Raw genomic sequence first — 19,097 nt, 5'->3', positions numbered from 1 at the left:
ACTGTAGATGCACTCATCCCACCCGTTCCTGGACTTGCCATGGGAATGAGGAAGGAGATATCCAAGCTGGCCTGTGCATACAGTAAAACAACAAATTTGACTGGATCTATACTGTTGGAACTCAACCAAGAATTTGGAGAAGTGCAAATTGTAGCGCTCCAAAGTCTTACAACTACAGACTATTTACTGTTAAAAGAACATATGGCATGTGAACAGTCCCCAGGAATGGGTTGTTTTAATTTGTCTGATTTCTCTCAGACTGTTCAAGCTCAGTTGGACAATATCCACCATATCATAGATAAGTTTTCACAAATGCCTAAGGTGCCTAACTGGTTTTCTTGGTTTCACTGGAGATGGCTGGTAATTACAGGTATGCTTAGGTTATGTAACTATACTCCTATTATGTTAATGTGTGTGCGCAATTTAAGTAGTAGCTTAAAACCTATTCATGCTGAAGTACTCTACAAGAAGATATGCCAAAGAAATAATCAATCTTCCCATGTTTTCTGCCGCCTGCTACTTCTACAGCTTTTCTTCTTCCTTCCTAATTACAACCCTTAAATAGAATTCGTGCCTCGTATCAAATTTATCGAGTATCATAATTCTTCCAAGTGGTAAAGATACCTCAAGACAAATGCTGGGCATAGAAGCCACAGGGCATAAATATGCAAAGATGTAAAAAGCTAACCTTTTCAAACAATAAGGCTTCTCTCTCACTTACCAACTTCACATTTCCCTGTATGGCCCCGGAAGATGACTGGTTAGCCAGAGACGGGTAAGATTCCTCAAGGGAGGAACAACCTAAGACAGGCACAGTCGCAGGGGGGCCATCAGGTGAGAAATTGGGGATCAACAGAGGTGAGGCTTAGAACCTCACCCCCCCTGTTCTGAGAGAAATCTTCTGCATACGTGGATGTTTTATTGCCCTGGTCTAGCTTGGATTAACACATAGTCTACAGGCACACACCTGATCATCTACATTTGCTCTCTTACAACACTAAACTATGTTTTCTACCTTTATCTTGTATCTACCTACCACTTCAGCATTTTATTAAAAATAATAATAATAAAGAGAGAAATGTAGTGTCCACACATAAATCAAGTATAAAAACCAAATGAGTATTCATATTTGAACTGACTGTTTAGAGTTCATAATGCATGAGCAAAACTGAAAGTTTCTGTGATGACTGCCCTTGTACTGTTCACTATGTAACTTATTCATTATGTAAGAATTTGTTCTCCATGTAAGAACTTGTTTGTTATGCCTCAGAAGATTGGAGACTGATGAAAATTAGGCTTGGGGTGGATTAATGATTGTGCATTGAGCATTGACTCCCCTATACAGAATTTTATTGTCGTTAACAATCATTTGATCAATAAATATGAGAGATGCCCTCACAAAAAAAAAAAAAAAAAAAAAAGGACAGACTTCCAATGGTAAAATAAATAAGTAACCGGGATGTAATGTATAGCATAAGGAATATAGTCAAGATATTGTAACAGCTTGGTAGGGTGATAGCCGAAACCTCGAATTATGTATATAAATGTTCTACCACTGTGTTGTACACTTGAAACTAATGTAATGTAATACTGTGCTTCAACTACCCTTCAATAAAAAAATAATTATTAAAAAAAAAAAAAAACAATAAGCATTGGTAATATGGGTGATGTTGAAACCACAATGCTGTTCACATGAAATCTTCATAGGATTGTATATTAATGATACTTTAATAAAAAAAATAAGCATTGGTTCTGGAAGTTTTGAAGTCTAAGATCAGGTTCTGGCCAATTTGGTGTCTGATGAGGGCTCACTTCTTTATAGTTGGCCTTATTCTCACCGTAAACTCGCATGGCTAAACTGGCAGGAGAACTCTCTGGGGCCTCTTGTATAAGGGCACTAATCCCAATCAGGAGAGCTCCACTCTCATGACTTAATCACCTGACAAAGACTCCACCTCCTAATATCAATCATCTTTGGGGTTAGGATTTCAACATATAAATTTTGTGGGGGACACAAGCATAAGACCATAACAATACCTAAACCAAGGGATCAGAGCTAACAACAGCAGCATTATTGAGACAAACTGATATCATGTACCTCCTGATATGACAAACTGAGAAGGACATAACCTCACTTTTGTTATTCTTGCTGATTTAACCATCTGGAAATAGCATAAAATGAAAATTTATAGAAAATGCATAAAATAAATAACCTACATACTTCAAACATTCTAAGGCTAAGACAAAAAGAATGGAGGAACTGTTTTTACAAGCAATTAAGCAAACATGATAACCAAATGTAATGCATATCCTAGACTGGATCCAGGACCCAGAAAAAAGAAGCTGTAAAGAACACTACTGGGACAATTATTCAAATTTGAATATGAATTTTGTTTTAGGTAACAGTATTATTTCAAAGCTACATTTTCTGGTTTTAATAATCATGCTGTAGTTATGTACAGAATGTCCTTGTTTTTAGGAAACACAGCCTGAAGTATTTAGGAGTAAATGAACATGATGGTCTTTGTTACCTTCAAATGGTTCATGAGAGAGAGACAGAATGATAAAGTAACTGTGCCTCACAGACTGCGTACAACAGGGAGTATATCTGACCAAGCAGTGTATCTAACCAACTAATTTGTATAAAAGAAGTGGTCTGAAGTGAAGATATAAACAGATTATTGGGCAATGGTCAATAGCTAGCCATTTTTCAGGGGCCTGGGAGGAAAAGAACTGGAAGATCAGAGATGAGTAGTTTTATACAGAGGCATGTGGGTAGATACGTAGGAACGGGTAAACATGGGCACCACAGAAGTGGCAGTGAACAGCGTAGTAGACAAAATAACTTTGCTAGTTAACATTAGCTAGCCATTGTCACCACCAACTCCAGAACCTCGAAGGTGGACATGTGAATGGAATAGTCATGGCAGCAAAGACAGAAGCTACATATGGGCCCAACATTATGAACTCATACTTAAAAAGTCCAATCTAGTATTTCTACCTCTAAATACCCAAGTTACTACAATAGAGACCAATACTGTATGGCATTATTCTTGAAGAGACCTACTGGCCACTGGGTGACAAGTTGACTATATTGGGCCCGCCCATCCTAGAAAGGACAGTAGTTCATCTTTACAGGAATAAATACCTAACCAGACATGAGTTTACCTTCCCTGTTTGCAAAGCCTCAGCCTTCACCACTATCAGCAGGCTCATGGAATTCCTGATCTATAGGCCTCATATCTCACCTAGCATGGCATCTGACCAGACTAGCCCTTTATAGCAAACGAGATACAGGAGAGTGACAATGACCATAGGGTCTACTGGTCATATCACATACCACACCAGGCAGAGGCAACTGGTCTGAAAGAGCACTGGAAAAGCCTTTTTAAAGGTACAGCTGAAGTCTCAGCTTAGAAGAAACACTGAAAAGAGAGAGAGCAAACCTTGAAGGTATTGTGTATTTGCTAAGTCAGAGACCTCTATGCAGTGCTGTACTCCAATATTAAGGGTACATGAATCCAGGAAACAAGGGTTGGAAGCAAGAATGGCCCCAATTACCTTTACTCCTGGTGACCTGTTGAGGGACTTTTGCCTCCTGTCCCCTCAGTTCTGGGCTTTGCAAGGCTGAAGGTCCTGTTTTCCAAAGCGGGCATGGGGGCATGCTCTTTCCAGGGGACAAACAAAGGTCCCAGTGAACTAAAAGTCAAAGCTGATGCCAGGGCACTTTGGATCCTTGTGCCCAGGGATCACCAGGTGAGAGAGGGAGTCACTGTCCGGGCAGGTAGTGGATCCTGGTATTCCGGGGAGGAAGGGTGGCGTGTACAAAATGACGACCAGGAGAAATTGTATGTTGGATCCCAGGTGACCCACGAGGGCACCTCCTTTACTTTCTTGCCCCCTTGTAACTGTCAATGAAGAAGTACAGCAATATCAGAGAGGTTCTCACACAGAGAATGAAAGTTTGGGTCCCACCCCTAGGTGAGGACTGAGACCCATGGAGGAGACAGCTGAGTGTGAGGTGACTCTAGAATGAATAGTGGACAAGGGACAGGAGGGGTGCCACTTGTGTCCCCAAGACCAACTGCAATGACGGGGGTTGTAGTCCACCCCACAGACCACCTTCTTCTGAGCTTTCCCTCAGAAAGAAATGTCCAGGGGAACTACTCAGGAGTTTCTACACAGACCTGTGTGGAGAAGTAGATCTCCATGACCCAGCAGGTGGATGGTGCTGACCATAAGAATACACCTCACAGACCTCCTACTATGGGGAGCATAGTTGATGAAGGGCGTCAGCTGCTGTACTCTGATATCTAATGGGAGGTTGTTGTGCCAAGGCCACACCTCCCACTGGCCACTCCCCAGTAATGACTGAGGGGGTGATGCAGGACCCCTTTGTCAGAAGACTTTGGCCCAACAACTCTCTGATGGCAGGGAACTCCTGAGACTAAATGGAAATCCACCCAAGCTTTTCTCCTTGTCTTCTTCATCCAGAGTCAGAATTGCATTGCCATCTGATGGTACTCAAACTCGCCAAGATCCCTCCTTATTTCCTTTCAGGCATTTCCTCTAATAAAATTCTTGCACATTTAATCCTTCATTGGCATCTGCTTTTCAGAGCATCTGGACTAACACAGGGGGAAAATGTAGACAACTGGTAAGTCTTGGAGAAGGGTACATAGGCTCCTTCCAGTATTAATGCAATTCTTCTTTAGGTTTGAAATCATATCAAAATAAAAAGTTAAAAACAACTTACCCCATGTGTTTAAAGGCACTTATAATGAAAAATATCAATCAAATATGGACCCTTTCTTTATCTACAGATGAAAAGAGTTCAAACATGATGACAATACTGAGATCATAGAGGTGAATTTTGTCATTTTACCCACCTGAATTCAGAAATTGACTTCAGAGTACCAACCTTAATATTACTATACTTATAACAATTTCTATCTACCTTTTCCCTGCACTTAAACCCAGATAAAACAATTTCTTAATGTCAGCACCAGGGTTGAAAGCCCATACCCTCTTTCATACTGTCAAAAAAGAAGGCAGTTTTTACATGGAACTTATCTAGTCACATATCCAGACCCATGTTTCTCTTCTTCTACAAGCAAATGCTAGCTGATGTTTGCACACTGGTTCCCTTTTCCCACCTTGCTGGTCTGTTTCTGTAGGGTCAGCATTTTCAATAGATATGTGGAATAAACAAAAGGCCCTATCATTTGTTTCCTCCCACTATTGTTTTTGCCTGGTTGTCAGAGCTGCTCTAGGATGGCTGCAATGGCCACAAGAAAGATAAGGATTACTTTCCCATTCCAAGACAAACAAACAAGCAAAAATTCTAGTAGAAATAGTCTTTAAAGTTAAATGGACCTTTCAGAATCTTAAGTACTTTGAGCTTGAATGGAGTAATCATTAAACACATGCTGCCAGAAAAAAATTCAAAGAACTGAAAAGGATCCCTGAAGACCATCTAGTCCACCCTCTTCATTTTACCTATGGAAAAAGGCACAGAGTGGGGAAATCACTTGACCATGGTACAGAGCTGGTGTTAAAATCCAGGTCACCAGATTCCTCAAACTGGTCCTCATTCAACTGCATCATAACGTCTCCTTGCTGACAACTTTTAAAATTGTAATTTGCTTACCAATGACATTTTTCAATCAACTACAGGAAATAATCCTGAAATTTATATGGAACCACAAAAGAACCCAAATAGCCAAAGAATCTTGAGAAGAAGAACAAATCTGGGTCTATCACACTTCCTGACTTCAAGCTCTCCTACAAAGCTACTGTAATTAAAACAATATGGTACTGGCACAAGAAAAGACCCATATATCAATGGAACAGAACAGAAAGCCCAGAAATAAACCCATGCATATGTGATCAATTAATACATGACAAAGGGGCCATGGATACACAATGGGTAAAAGACAGCCTCTTCAATAAAGGGTGTTGGGAAAACTGGATTATGGTCTAACTCTATACATTAAAGTAAACTCTAAATTGATTAAAGACTTAAATATAAGAGATGAAACCATAAAACTCTCAGAAGAAAACATAGGCAAAAATTTCTTGAACATAAGTATGAGTGATTTTTTTCTGGACATTCCTCCCTGAGCAAGGGAAACAAAAGCAAAAATATACAAGTATTACTACATTAAACTAAAAAGCTCTGTACAGCAAACAAAAACATAAACAAAACAAAAAGGCAACCTACAGGATGGGAGAATATATTTGTAAGTGACTTATCTGATAAGGGGTTAATGTCCAAAATATATAAAGAACTCATAAGCCTTAATACCAAAAAAACAAATAACCCGATTAAAAAATGGGTAGAGGACTTGAACTGACACTTTTCCAATGAAGAAATACAGATGGCCAAAAGGCACATGAAAAGATGCTCCACAGCGCTAATCATCAGGGAAATGCAAATCAAAACCACAGTGAGATATCACCTCATACCAGTCACAATGGCCACTATCCAAAAGACAAAAAATTACAAGTGTTGGCGAGGATGTGGAGAAAAGGAATCCCTCCTACACTGTTGGGAATGTCAATTGGTGCAGCCACAATGGAAAGCAGTATGGAGGATCCTCAAAAAACTAAAAATAGAAATACGATATTACCCAGTAATTCCACTTCTAGGAATTTACCCAAAGAAAACAAAACCTCTAATTTGAAAAGATATATGCACCCCTATGCTTATTGTCACATTATTTACAATAGCCAAGGTATGGAAGCAACCAAAATGTCCATCAATAGATGAATGGATAAAGAAGATGTGGTACATATACACAATGGAATATTATTTAGCCATAAAAAAGAAAGAAATCCTGCTATTTGCAACAACATGAATGGACTTAGAGGGTATTATGTGAAGTTAAATAAGCTGGGCAGAGAAAGACAAATACCATATGATTTCACTTATATGTGGAATCTAAAACAAAACAACAAAATGAACAAAATAGCAGTAGACTCATAGACACTGAGAACTGACTGGTGGTTTCCACAGGGAAGGGGTTGCCATGGGTAAAATAGGTAAAGTGCATAAAGAGGCACAAAATCTCTATCATAATATAAATTAGTCACAGGGATCAAAGTACAGCATAAAGAATACAGTCAGTAGTTCTGTAACATCTTTCTATATTGACAGATAAGTACACTAGTTGGGGTGAGGATTTAATAATGTATATAACTGTTGAATCACTATGTTATATACTTGAAATGAGCATAATATTGTATATCAACTACACTTCAATAAAAAATATCGAAAATAAATATTAAAAAATAAAATTATAATTTACTGAAACAGTATCACTGGAGCCTTATAAATCAAAGTAGGGTCTACATACATATATACAAACATAGCTACTGACAAAAATGTTATAAGCATTAAAAGCAAGCTCAAAAAGCAGAAGAGAAACATAAATCATAATGCCACTGTCCTAATTCATCACCTTGGCAATGGTTTAAAAGTGGCATAATTTCAACTACCATAAGCAAATCACTGGCACATTCACTACTCCTATGCTCTTCTTCTCTTTTTTTTTTTTGATATATAGCATTGTATTAGTTTCAGGCATACAGCATAATGATTCAATATTTGTACATACTGTGACGTGATCAGCAGAATATTTAGTTAAGATCCAGCACCACTCATAGTTACAAAATTTTTTTCTTGTGATAACAACTTTTAAGATTTACTCTCTAAACAACTTCCAAATATACATTACAGTACTGTTAACAATTGTCACTACGCTGTACATTATACCCCCATGACTTACTTATTTTACAACTGGAAGTTTTCACCTTTTGATCCTTTTCACCCATTTTGTTCACGCATCACCCCCAGCTTCTGGCAACCACCAATCTCTTTATCTGTGAGACTGACTTTTTTGTTTCAGAATCCACATAAAAGTGAGATCATATGGTATTTGCCTTTCTCTGTCTGACTTATTTCACTTATAGGCTCTCTTTTTGTTAAAGTGATTAGTTCTTCCTATCCTCATTACTAGTTTAAGTCAACACTATCAGACATTTTGAATATATGTAGATCATAACTCATATTTTTAAATGGGTCACACAAAATTCATGCATTCACATTTTAAGAAAACATCAAAGATGGGGAAGATGGAAAGGAAGGACACATATTTTTAAAACGCTGTTATAGAGGACCATAAGTCACATCCTAACCCTTTAGACAGTGATACTGATCTACTTTCTTGTTATTGTAGGTGAGGGTTAGGACACAGCTGTTATCATTACTGTAAGGACAGGTTTCTAATGCTTTAAGGATTCAGAGTGGCAGTTTAAGACTTCGAGGTACATGTCATTCAGATACGGTTGAAATTACTTTCTTTTACTTAAGTGCATTCACTTTGAAACATTAAGATAATTCTCATTTTAAGCAAACTCAAATCAAAAATTGAACTTGTAGAGCAGCACATTTGAACAATTTGATTTGCAAAACATATTTTGACATAGCTCATGAGAATTGTGTGTTAAAGTGAACCTCTACTAGGGGCAAAAACGTGACTTGTTTTAGAAGTGAACTGCATTTAGAAGGAAAATAAACTGTAGACAAAAACCTCTACACCTTTGTCTCCACAAAGGACCTGAAGAGACCACCTAGTGAAGCCACCTGCCCTTGCTAGCAATTGCTCCCCTTTTGGTCCCCTCACCTAGGCTCCCAAAACTAATCCCCACTAGGAAAGTTGTTTAGTCATATGGCTCCATTCTGTAATGAAAGAATTTCAAGCACTTGACATATGATGGGAAACAGCTTTTTGGATAAGAAAGCCTCCTTGGTGCTCCTTAAACCACACAGTTACAGTCCTTCCCACTTTCTTTGTTATTATCCATTGGTGTATTTCTGAGCCTGATCTTCAACTCTCACTAAACATGGTCAGAATTTGGAAAGGGACACTGAGATGTTTGACATAATTTACAGGCTACCTTAAATGATTTACAGGTCACTCTAAACTATTTAAAAACAGCTATTTCAAGAAGGCTTGTGTAAAGCTTCAAGGTTATCTCAAATTGCATTAGACTGTTCTTAGGAAACCAAGCAGGCAGCACTCAACTTGCTGTGTTTTTCATTACCTGAAAATCAGCTTTGGTTGGTTGTTTATTGATTTGCTGGGAGGGTAACTGGCCTTTGTTGAAATTAAAAACATATTATAAAGCAATTAGGCTGACTTCAGTCACTAGCACGATGTCTGACCGGCCAATTCACCTTTCTAATAAAAAGAAAGGGGACCCAGAAAAAAATTCTAACTAACCAGGTTCTCAAACACTGTTTTCAATGATGTATGATACTAGGGCTTCATTAAACAACGTGTTAATTTTATCTTTCCCTATTTTCCAGCTGATTTTTCTTAAGCATTTTGGCAAGGAAAGGGAAAGGTATTTTAAGGAAGAAAATATTTGATTAAAGCCCAAAATGAGCAGACCTCCAACAATGGGCAGCACAATGGAGAGAGCAAAGATCTCTCTCTAGGCTATGCAGAAGTCTGCAGTCTCAGCCCTGGTTCTGATCTGCTTTAATCAAATTATTTCCAATCTCTGGGTCTGTTTTCTCTTCCAAATCCCTTTCAACTTCAAAAGTCTGTGTTCTGACTGATGTTAAAGGGAAAGTTATTCTTTAAGTTTCAAACGTCTAAAACATCATTTTAATAAAAATACATATAAATGAGTTTTTAAAAACTGGGATGGATATACATCTTAAATGTTAATTTCACTATCTCTAGGTGTTTGTTTTTTTTTCTTTTGTTATCATTAATCTACAATTATATGAGCAATATTGTGGTTACTAGACTCCCTCATTATCAAGTCTCCACCACATACCCCATTACAGTCACTGTCCATCAGCGTAGTAAGATGCTACAGAATCACTACTTGTCTTTTCTGTGTTGTACAGCACTGCTCATGCCCCCCACCCTGCATTATGTGTGCTAACCATAATGCCCCATTTTTCCCCTTATCCCTCCCTTCCCACCCATCCTCCCTAGTCCCTTTCCCTTTGGTAACTGTTAGTCCATTCTTGGGTTCTGTGAGTCTGCTGCTGTATTGTTCCTTCAGTTTTCTCTTTGTTCTTATACTCCACAGATGAGTGAAATCATTTGATACTTGTCTTTTTCCGCCTGGCTTATTTCACTGAGCATAATACCCTCTAGCTCCATCCACATTGTTGCAAATGGTAGGATTTGTTTTCTTCTTATGGTTGAATAATATTCCATTGTGTATATGTACCACCTCTTCTTTATCCATTCATCTACTGATGGACACTTAGGTTGCTTCCATTTCTTGGCTATTGTAAATAGTGCTGCGATAAACATAGGGGTGCATATGTCTTTTTCAAACTGGGCTGCTGCATTCTTAGGGTAAATTCCTAGGAGTGGAATTCCTGGGTCAAATGTATTTCTATTTTGAGTTTTTTGAGGAACCTCCATACAGCTTTCCACAATGGTTGAACTAATTTACATTCCTACCAGCGGTGTAGGAGGGTTCCCCATTCTCCACATCCTCGCCAACATTTGTTGTTTGTCTTTTGGATGTTGGCCATCTTAACTGGTGTGAGGTGATATTTCATTGTGGTTTTAATTTGCATTTTTCTGATGAATAGCGATGTGGAGCATCTTTTCATGTGCCTGTTGGCCATCTGAATGTCTTCTTTGGAGAAGTGTCTGTTCAGATTTTCTGCCTATTTTTTAATCAGATTATTTGCTTTTTGTTTGTTGAGGTGCTTGAGCTCTCTATATATTTTGGATGTCAACCCTTTATCAGATATATCATTTATGAATATATTCTCCCATACTGTAGGATGTCTTTTTGTTCTGTTGATGGTGTCCTTTGCTGTACAGAAGCTTTTCAGCTTGATGTAGTCCACTTGTTCAGTTTTGCTTTTGTTTCCCTTGCCCAGGGAGACATGATCATGAAGAAGTTTATGTCCAAGATATTTTTGCCTATGTTTTTTTCTAAGAGTTTTATGGTTTCATGACTTACATTCAGGTCTTTGATCCATTTCGAATTTACTTCTGTGTATGGGGTTAGACAATGATCCAGTTTAATTCTCTTACATGTAGCTGTCCAGTTTTGCCAACACCAGTTGTTGAAGAGGCTGTCATTTCCCCATTGTATATCCATGGCTTCTGTATCATATATAAATTGACCATATATGTTTGGGTTAATATCTGGACTCTCTATTCTGTTCCACTGGTCTTTGGGTCTGTTCTTGTGCCAGTACCAAATTGTCTTAATTACTGTGGCTTTGTAGTAGAGCTTAAAGTTGGGAACTGTAATCCCCCCTGCTTTTTTTCTTCCTTCTCAGGATTGCTTTGGCTATTCAGGGTCTTTTGTGGTTCCATATGAATTTCAGAACTATTTGTTCCAGTTTGTTCAAGGATGCTGTTGGTATTTTGTTAGGGATTGCATTGAATCTGTAGATTGCTTTAGGCAGGATGGCCACTTTGACAATATTAATTATTCCTACCCAAGAGCATGGAATGAATTTCCATTTGTTCATGTCCTCTTTAATTTCTCTTAAGAGTGTCTTGTAGTTTTCAGGGTATAGGTCTTTCACTTCCTTGGTTGGGTTTATTCTTAGGTATTGTATTCTTTTTTGATGCAATTGTGAATGGACTTGTTTCCCTGATTTCTCTTTCTCCTAGTTCATCATTAGCGTATAGGAATGAAACAGATTTCTGTGTATTAATTTTGTATCCTGCAACTTTGTTGAATTCAGATATTAGTTCTAGCAGTTGGAGTGGATTCCTTAGGGTTTTTTTATGTACAATATCATGTTATCTGCAAACAGTGACAGTTTGACTTCTTCTTTACCAATCTGGATGCCTTCTATTTCTTTGTTTTGTCTGATTGCCATGGCTATGACCTCCAGTACTATGTTGATTAACAGTGGGGAGATTGGCCATCCCTGCCTTGTTCCCAATTTTAGTTGAATAGCTGTATGATGTTGGCTATGGGTTTGTCATATATGGCCTTTATTTTGTTGAGGTACTTGCCCTCTATACCCATTTTGTTGAGAGTTTTTATCATGAATGCATGTTGAATTTTGTTGAATGTTTTTTTGGCATCTATGGAGATGATCATGTGGTTTTTGTCCTTCTTTTTGTTGATGTGGCAGATGATGTTGATGGAGTTTTGAATGTTGTACCATCCTTGTATCCCTGAGATGAATCCCACTTGATCATGGTGTATGATATTCTTGATGTATTTTCAAATTCGGTTTGCTAATATTTTGTTGAGGATTTCTGCATCTATGTTCATCAGGGATATTGGTCTGCAATTTTCTTTTTTTGTGGAGTCTGAGCAATGCTTTGTTTCTGATTTTTAAAATAGCAAAAATAGTTCTTTACTTCAAAAAAAAATAAGCCTTAAAAAAAAGCATCAGCCTATTCATAATGAATAAGAAATTCATTACTACCTTATAATACACCATTAAGTTTGCTTCTCATGAGTTTAACAAGCTTTATCTTGATAATCCCCAGAGCATCCCTGTGAGGTAGATGGATGGTGCCTCATTTCTATAAATCATCATTTTTCAACTTGGGTTCTGCAAGGAAATCATCCCTGATATCCTAAGACATCCAACCTATATAATGAATTAACTTTTCTCCTATTCATCTAGAGTGGCACTGGTGGTACTAGTGGTACTCTCTTGGGATAAACTGAGGAAACAGTCAGTCAAATATTGTCTGTGTTCAGCACTTCAGCTGAGGAACCCCAACTTAAAAAGGGATACACAGCAGGCAAACAAACCCTTGCACCTGATCATTTGATGAGTAGTGTCTTACACTTTGAGTCATAGGTTAGCAAAATGTTTTCAATGAATTTTAATTAATGCTCTAGGTTTGAGGAATGTACACAGAATGTTTTAAAGATTATTTTTCCCTGGGTACTGTGAATTATTGAAATTTGCAGTTATTTATTTAATTGACAAACCTTTTTATCAGCACAATTTATTGATAGTGATCAAGCAGGCTTTTAATGCACAAGGCACCAACAAGAACTCTCTGGTAAGGCTGAAGAATTTTTAAGATAAAAAGATAAGACTGAATAAGATCAGAGTCCAAAGATAAGCGTTTACCAAATGAACCAGCTCCTCTAGTAGCTGATGGTTTCTTCCCAGTCTCATTCAGATCTTCGTTTGCTGTGCAAGTCTGTATTCCAGAGGATGATGACAACAACGATGCTGTGACGACAGTGATGATGAAGATAATGGTAGCTAAGAACTTCATGTGCACTTACTCCTCCCAACAATCCTGCCATTTTACAAAGAAACTGAGGCTGAGACACTTCAGTGAACTTCTTGAAGGTTTCATTCCAATAATCTGTGGAGCTTTGGTCATCTGTGTCTTTCTAAGTTGTCAATTTTTTGAGGAATACACATGTGTATATAATTCTTTGTTAACCTCTTAGTATCTGTGGAATTTGTAGTGATATAACTTTTCTCATTCCTCTTATTGGTCTTCTCTTTTGTTTTCCTGGTAAGTCTGGCTAGAAGTTTATCGATTTTATTGATCTTCTCAAAGCAGCAGCAGCATTTAGTTTCTTTGACTTTTCCTCTATTGTTTTGGCAGTGGTTGTTTCACATTTCATGTATGTCTCTTCTGATCCTTATTATTTCCTTTCCTCTGCTTATGTTGAGCTTAAATTGTTCTTTTTCTAGTTTCTTCAGATGGAAGTTGATGTCACTTCCTTGAGACTATTCTCCTTTTCTAACCCAGACATTTAGTGCTATAAATTTCCCCTAAGTACTGCTTTGGTAACAGCCTACATATTCTGGTATGTTGTGTTTTCATTTTGATTCATTTCAAAGTACTTTCCAATTTCTCTTCTGGTATCTTTTTTTGACCCATGGCTATTTTAGAAGTGTGTTATTTAGTTCCGAAATATATGTGGGATTTTCAAGATTTTTTTGTTATTGATCTCTAATTCAATTCCATTACTGTTAAATGGTATGGCTTACTCTACTATGCCAATTAGGTTGAGATGGTTCATAGTGTTGTTTAATCTTTTATAAGCTTCTAAATTGTCCATCTGATTGTTCTATTAATAACTGAGGGAGAAATACTACAACTTTCCATTAGAATTGTATTTGTCCTTGTCACTTCTTTGTTTTTGTCTCATACATTTTGAAGCTCTGATTTTAGACATATAAATGTTTGGAATATTATCTCCTCTTGAAGAATTGACTTTTTTGTTATTATGAAACACCTTCATTTACCTGTGGCAATATTCTTTGCTCTGAAATCTACTTTGACATTAATATAAGCATTCCAGGTTTCATTTGACTAATGTGATCATTGCAAACCTCATTCCATCATGATACTTTTAACCTATTTGTATCTTTATACTTAAAGTAGGTTCTTGTAGACAGAATGTAGCTGGCTCTTGCTTTTAAAAAATCCAGTATGATAATCTCTACCTTTAATTGAAGCATTTAGACCATTTACATTTAATGTGATCACTGAAATGTTTAAGTTTAATTTTATTATCTTGCTATTAGTTTCTTTTCAAAATTTTCCCACTTGCACTCTTTTCTCATTTCATTTTTTTCTGGCTTATTTTGGATTCACTGAGTATTTTGTATGATTCTAATTTATCTCCTCTGTTAGCTTATTAACAATAATCCCTAGTTTTATTGTTTTAGTGATTGTCTTAGGGTTTATTGGATATATATTTATCTTATCATAACCTTTCTCCAACTGTTATTATACTATTTCACATATAGTATAAGGAACCATACAGTAGTCTACTTTCATTCTCCCCTCTTGTCCTTTGTGCTATTGTCATATATCATAGTTCTACATATATTATAAATCCAAGGAAAGTCTGTCTGTCTCCATCCTGGGCTCCCCCTTTCTGTACTGTGGGGACTGGAATTTTTCTTAAGGTTGTAAGATGGGACATTGTTATGTTCACCTTGTTCTTTCTCTCAGAATCACTCTTCTTTGTTGTCTGATGTCTTGTGTCTTGAGACTACTGTTTTAAATATTTTTTTATTAAAGCATCATTGATATACAATCTTATGTTGGTTTCAAATACACAACAGTGGTTCAACAGTTACCCACATTATCAAATCCTCACTCCCTCCAGTGCTATAACTATCCATCAGTGTAGTAAGATGTTATAGAATCATTAACTGTACTCTCTGTGCTGTACTAATACTATTAGTTCTAATAGTTTTTTTGTGGATTCTTTAGGGTTTTCCATGTATAGTATCATGTTGCCCACAAATAGTGACAGTTTAACTTCTTCTTTACCAGTCTGTATGTCTTTTATCTCTTTGTCTGATTGCCGTGGCTAGAACTTCCAGTACCATGTTGAATAAAAGTGGGGAGAGTGGGCATCCTTGTCTTGTTCCTGATCTTAGAGGAAAAGCTTTCTGCTTTTTGCTATTAAGTATGATGTTGGCTGTGGGTTTGTCATATATGGCCTTTATGATGTTGAGGTACATACCCTCTATACCCACTTTGTTAAGAGTTTTTATCATGGATCATTGTTAAATGTTTTCAAATGCTTTTTCAGCATCTATTGAGATGATCTTATGATTTTTGTCCTTCTTTCTATAGATGTGATATACGATATTCATTGATTTTTGAATATTGTACCATCCTTGCATCTCTGGAATAAATCCCACTTGGTCATGATGGATGATCTTTTTGATTTTGATGTATTTTTGAATTCAGTTTGCTAATATTTTTTGAGGATTTTTGCATCTATGTTCAGGGATATTGGTCTATGATTTTCTTTTTTTGTGGTGCCTTTGTCTGGTTTTGGTATTAGAGTGATGCTGGCCTCAGAGCAATTCTTTTTTTGTCAGTGATTCATATGGATCTGGCCTACCTTGATCCATCTTCATTGGAAGCTGAAGTCCAGAAGGAGTTTTTTAAGTCTGGTTGGGAAGCCTCCTGTGTCTCAGAACAGGAGTGCAATTGGAGAGTTCCTTGAAGATTGACAATATCCAAAAAAAATGATCTCAGTGAGTGATGGATGAGTGGCCAACTGTATGAAAAAAAATGAGGGCAATGACTGAGAGTTGAATGTGAAGCATGTCCCCAATGCCAGGAAGTGTCTGAAAGATACTGGCAAGGATACAGGTTAAGAGTTGCAAGAGACAAACAGGTCAATAACAGTAACACAGGTGAATAGTCTGAAGAGCATAACCTGGTTGTTGCAGGTGGACAATGGTTAGTCAGCATTCTTGCAGACATCAATTCAGAGAGAGGGTAGGTCGACTAACTTGCAACCTTCAAGAGGCTAGTTTGACTAATTGCTGATCATCTAATAAAAATAAATTCCTATGGCTTTTATAGCTGTTTTTAAAATAGCATTTATTCCTATAGCTTTAAAGTAATCAGGATGTTTATGGTTATTTTAGCCTCATAACAAAGCTGGAAAGAGACACGTACCATTTCCCCTTATAAAGGAAATTTGTATTTTGGAACCCACAAAATGGAGGCTGCCTCAGTGGCCTGGCCCATGTCACAAATCTAAACCTAAGTCATCCTGCAGTTACAGAAAACACATGTCAAAGAAACCCAACACAACATCAATCACAATCCTCCAACTCACTTTAGCTAGTTCACCTCACCCTAGGAAACAGGGGCCACTAGCCCTGGCAGGAAATCCCTCACCTCCCGGCTGATCACACCATATCCACACTACTTCTAACCTTCTATGAAACTTGCCCTTGCCCAAAATCCCTCAGGAAAGGTGCCTCACTGTTTGTGAGACACTGCACTTCCCTAAACCATGATTACTTTCCCTTAAACAAAGGACACCAAACTCATAGCTAAATTGTACTATTTTTGTCTTTTGACACCTCATTTGACAGATTAAGAAATTAAAATCACAAAATGCTTAAATGAGCTACCCAAGTTTACAATTAAGCAGGAATTTGATGTGACGGCTACCTGACTCCACAGCCAAGACTTTAATGACCATCTATAGCACTGCTAATGCTTTTATTTTATTTATTTATTTTTCATATGTTTAATTTTTAAAATCAGGGATTTTGTTTTCTTTGGGTAAATTCCTAGGAGTGGAATTACTAGCTTGGTATTTCTATTTTTAGTTTTTTGAAGAATCTCCATACAGCTTTCCACAGTGGCTGCATCAACTGACATTTCCACCAGCAGTGTAGGAGGGTTCCCATTTTTCCACATCCTTGTCAACACTTGTTATTTCTTGTCTTTTTGATAGTGACCATTCTAACTGGCATGAGGTAAAATCTCATTGTGGTTTTTATTTGCACTTCCCTGATGATTAGTGATGTGGAGCATCTTTTCATGTGCCTCTTGGCCATTTGTATTTCTTCTTTGGAGAAGTGTCTGTTCAGGTCCTCTGCCCAGTTTTTAATCAGGGTCTTTTTTTTTTGGTGTTAAGGTGTATGAGTGCCTTATATATTTTGGGTATTAACTACTTATCAGATAAATTGGTTATGAATTTTTCACTTATTTTTTTCATTTGTTATTTATTTCATGTAAAGGTACTTTATAACTGTGGGTCTTGAATGTATATAGGGTAGTATGAGGTCATTTCATTTACAGGGGTAAAGAGATGAACAATGAAAACGAGAAGCCAGAAGAGGTGTTTCAGTTATCTATTTTAAATAACAAATAACCCCAAAACTTAATGGCTTAAAACAGCAACTATTTTATTATCTCACATCATTCTGTTACTGAACTTGGCTCAGCTGGGCAATTCTTTTGCTGATCTCACTTGGGGTCTCTGACTTGGTTGCAATTAGATAACAAGATAACTGGGCTGAAGTCATCTGAAGGCTTGTCTGGGAAGACTGGGCCTTTCTACTTCTTGTATTTCAAGGCCCCTCCACTATAGGTGACCTTCCCAGCAGGGTAGACTTCTTACATCATGGCTATGAGATCCCCAAAATTAGTGTTTCCTTCAGCCTTCAATAACAGTTTCCAAAAGGCCATTTCAACTTTTGCTTGCTGCTACATGTTTTAGATTTTTGTTATGTGAGCACTCCACTTCCTCATACTGTGATAAGAAATATATATTTGGTCATTCAGATGACCAAAATATATTTCTAATATAAATTTGTTCTTCCTCCATGGTTCCTGGCTCACATGCAGGTCTCCAAACCCTTGGAATTTCCTGAGCATAAGAGCAATGGGAGCATCTTTTGTCAATATCTGGTCTCTTGTCCTCAGTTTCTGGAACAGCTTCAGAGCCACAAAGGTGAAATGGGTGTCTTTTATTCATAACAAACCCCATTCACCTGCAACTGGATTTATGCTAATAAGATGACCTTTGGAAAGCACTTAAAAATTGGGGCTGGTTGCCAGGAAAACCAACAGCGAGATCAGAGGGTTGGAATTTTTGAGTTCCTCCACCCCTGACCTCTGCCCTCCAACCTCCAGGAAAGGTTAGAGGGACTTGAGGTTGAGTTCCACTAGCCAGAGGCTAATGGGTTTATCAGTCATACTTATGTAATGCATCTTCCATAAAAATCCAAAGGACAGGGTTCAGAGACCTTCTAGGTAGGTGAACACATGGAGATTTGGGGAAAGCAGTACTCAGAAGATTTCCCCATGCCTTGTTCTATGCATCTCTTCCATCTGGCTGATCCTGAGTTATATTCTTTTACAATAAACTGGTGATGTAGTAAATAAAATGTTTCCCTGAGTTCTGTGAGCCACTCTAGCAAATTAATTGAACCCAAGGACAGGGTCATGGAAATCAGGTCACAAACTGGACTTGTGATTGTATAGGGTGGACAGTCTTGTAGGACTGAACCCTTAACCTGTGGAATTTGACTATCTCTGGGTAGACGGTGTCAGAATTGAGTTGAATTGCAGGATACCTCGTTGGTGTCTGAGAATTTCTTGGTGGTGTGAAATCTCTCCCCCACCATCTGCCTCCTCCCTCCCCATGGCCAACACATACATATATTGGAATTAAGTCCAGACGTTTATATTCCAATTGCTCTTTCGTATATTATTTTGTATATTAATATAACCAACCACCCTGACACTTAGTAGCTCTAAACAATCATTCTATTATCTATCATAATTCTGTGGGTTTATTAAACTCAGCTGTGA

General features: G+C 37.6%; 1 protein-coding gene across 1 annotated transcript in view; it reads left to right on the top strand.

Annotated features, from left to right (window-relative positions):
• Positions 1–3,654: 3,654 nt before the first annotated feature.
• CXHXorf66 (chromosome X CXorf66 homolog) overlaps positions 3,655–19,097 on the top strand; it is a 71,288-nt gene continuing 55,845 nt past the window's right edge. The window contains 1 exon segment of the mRNA XM_057495398.1: positions 3,655–3,756. Coding sequence (XP_057351381.1) covers positions 3,655–3,756 — 102 coding nt within the window.

Source organism: Manis pentadactyla, chromosome X (assembly GCF_030020395.1).
Source record: "Manis pentadactyla isolate mManPen7 chromosome X, mManPen7.hap1, whole genome shotgun sequence".
Lineage (NCBI taxonomy): Eukaryota > Metazoa > Chordata > Mammalia > Pholidota > Manidae > Manis > Manis pentadactyla.
Note: the sequence above shows the minus strand (reverse complement) of the source record. Positions and strands in the feature narration are given on the sequence as shown.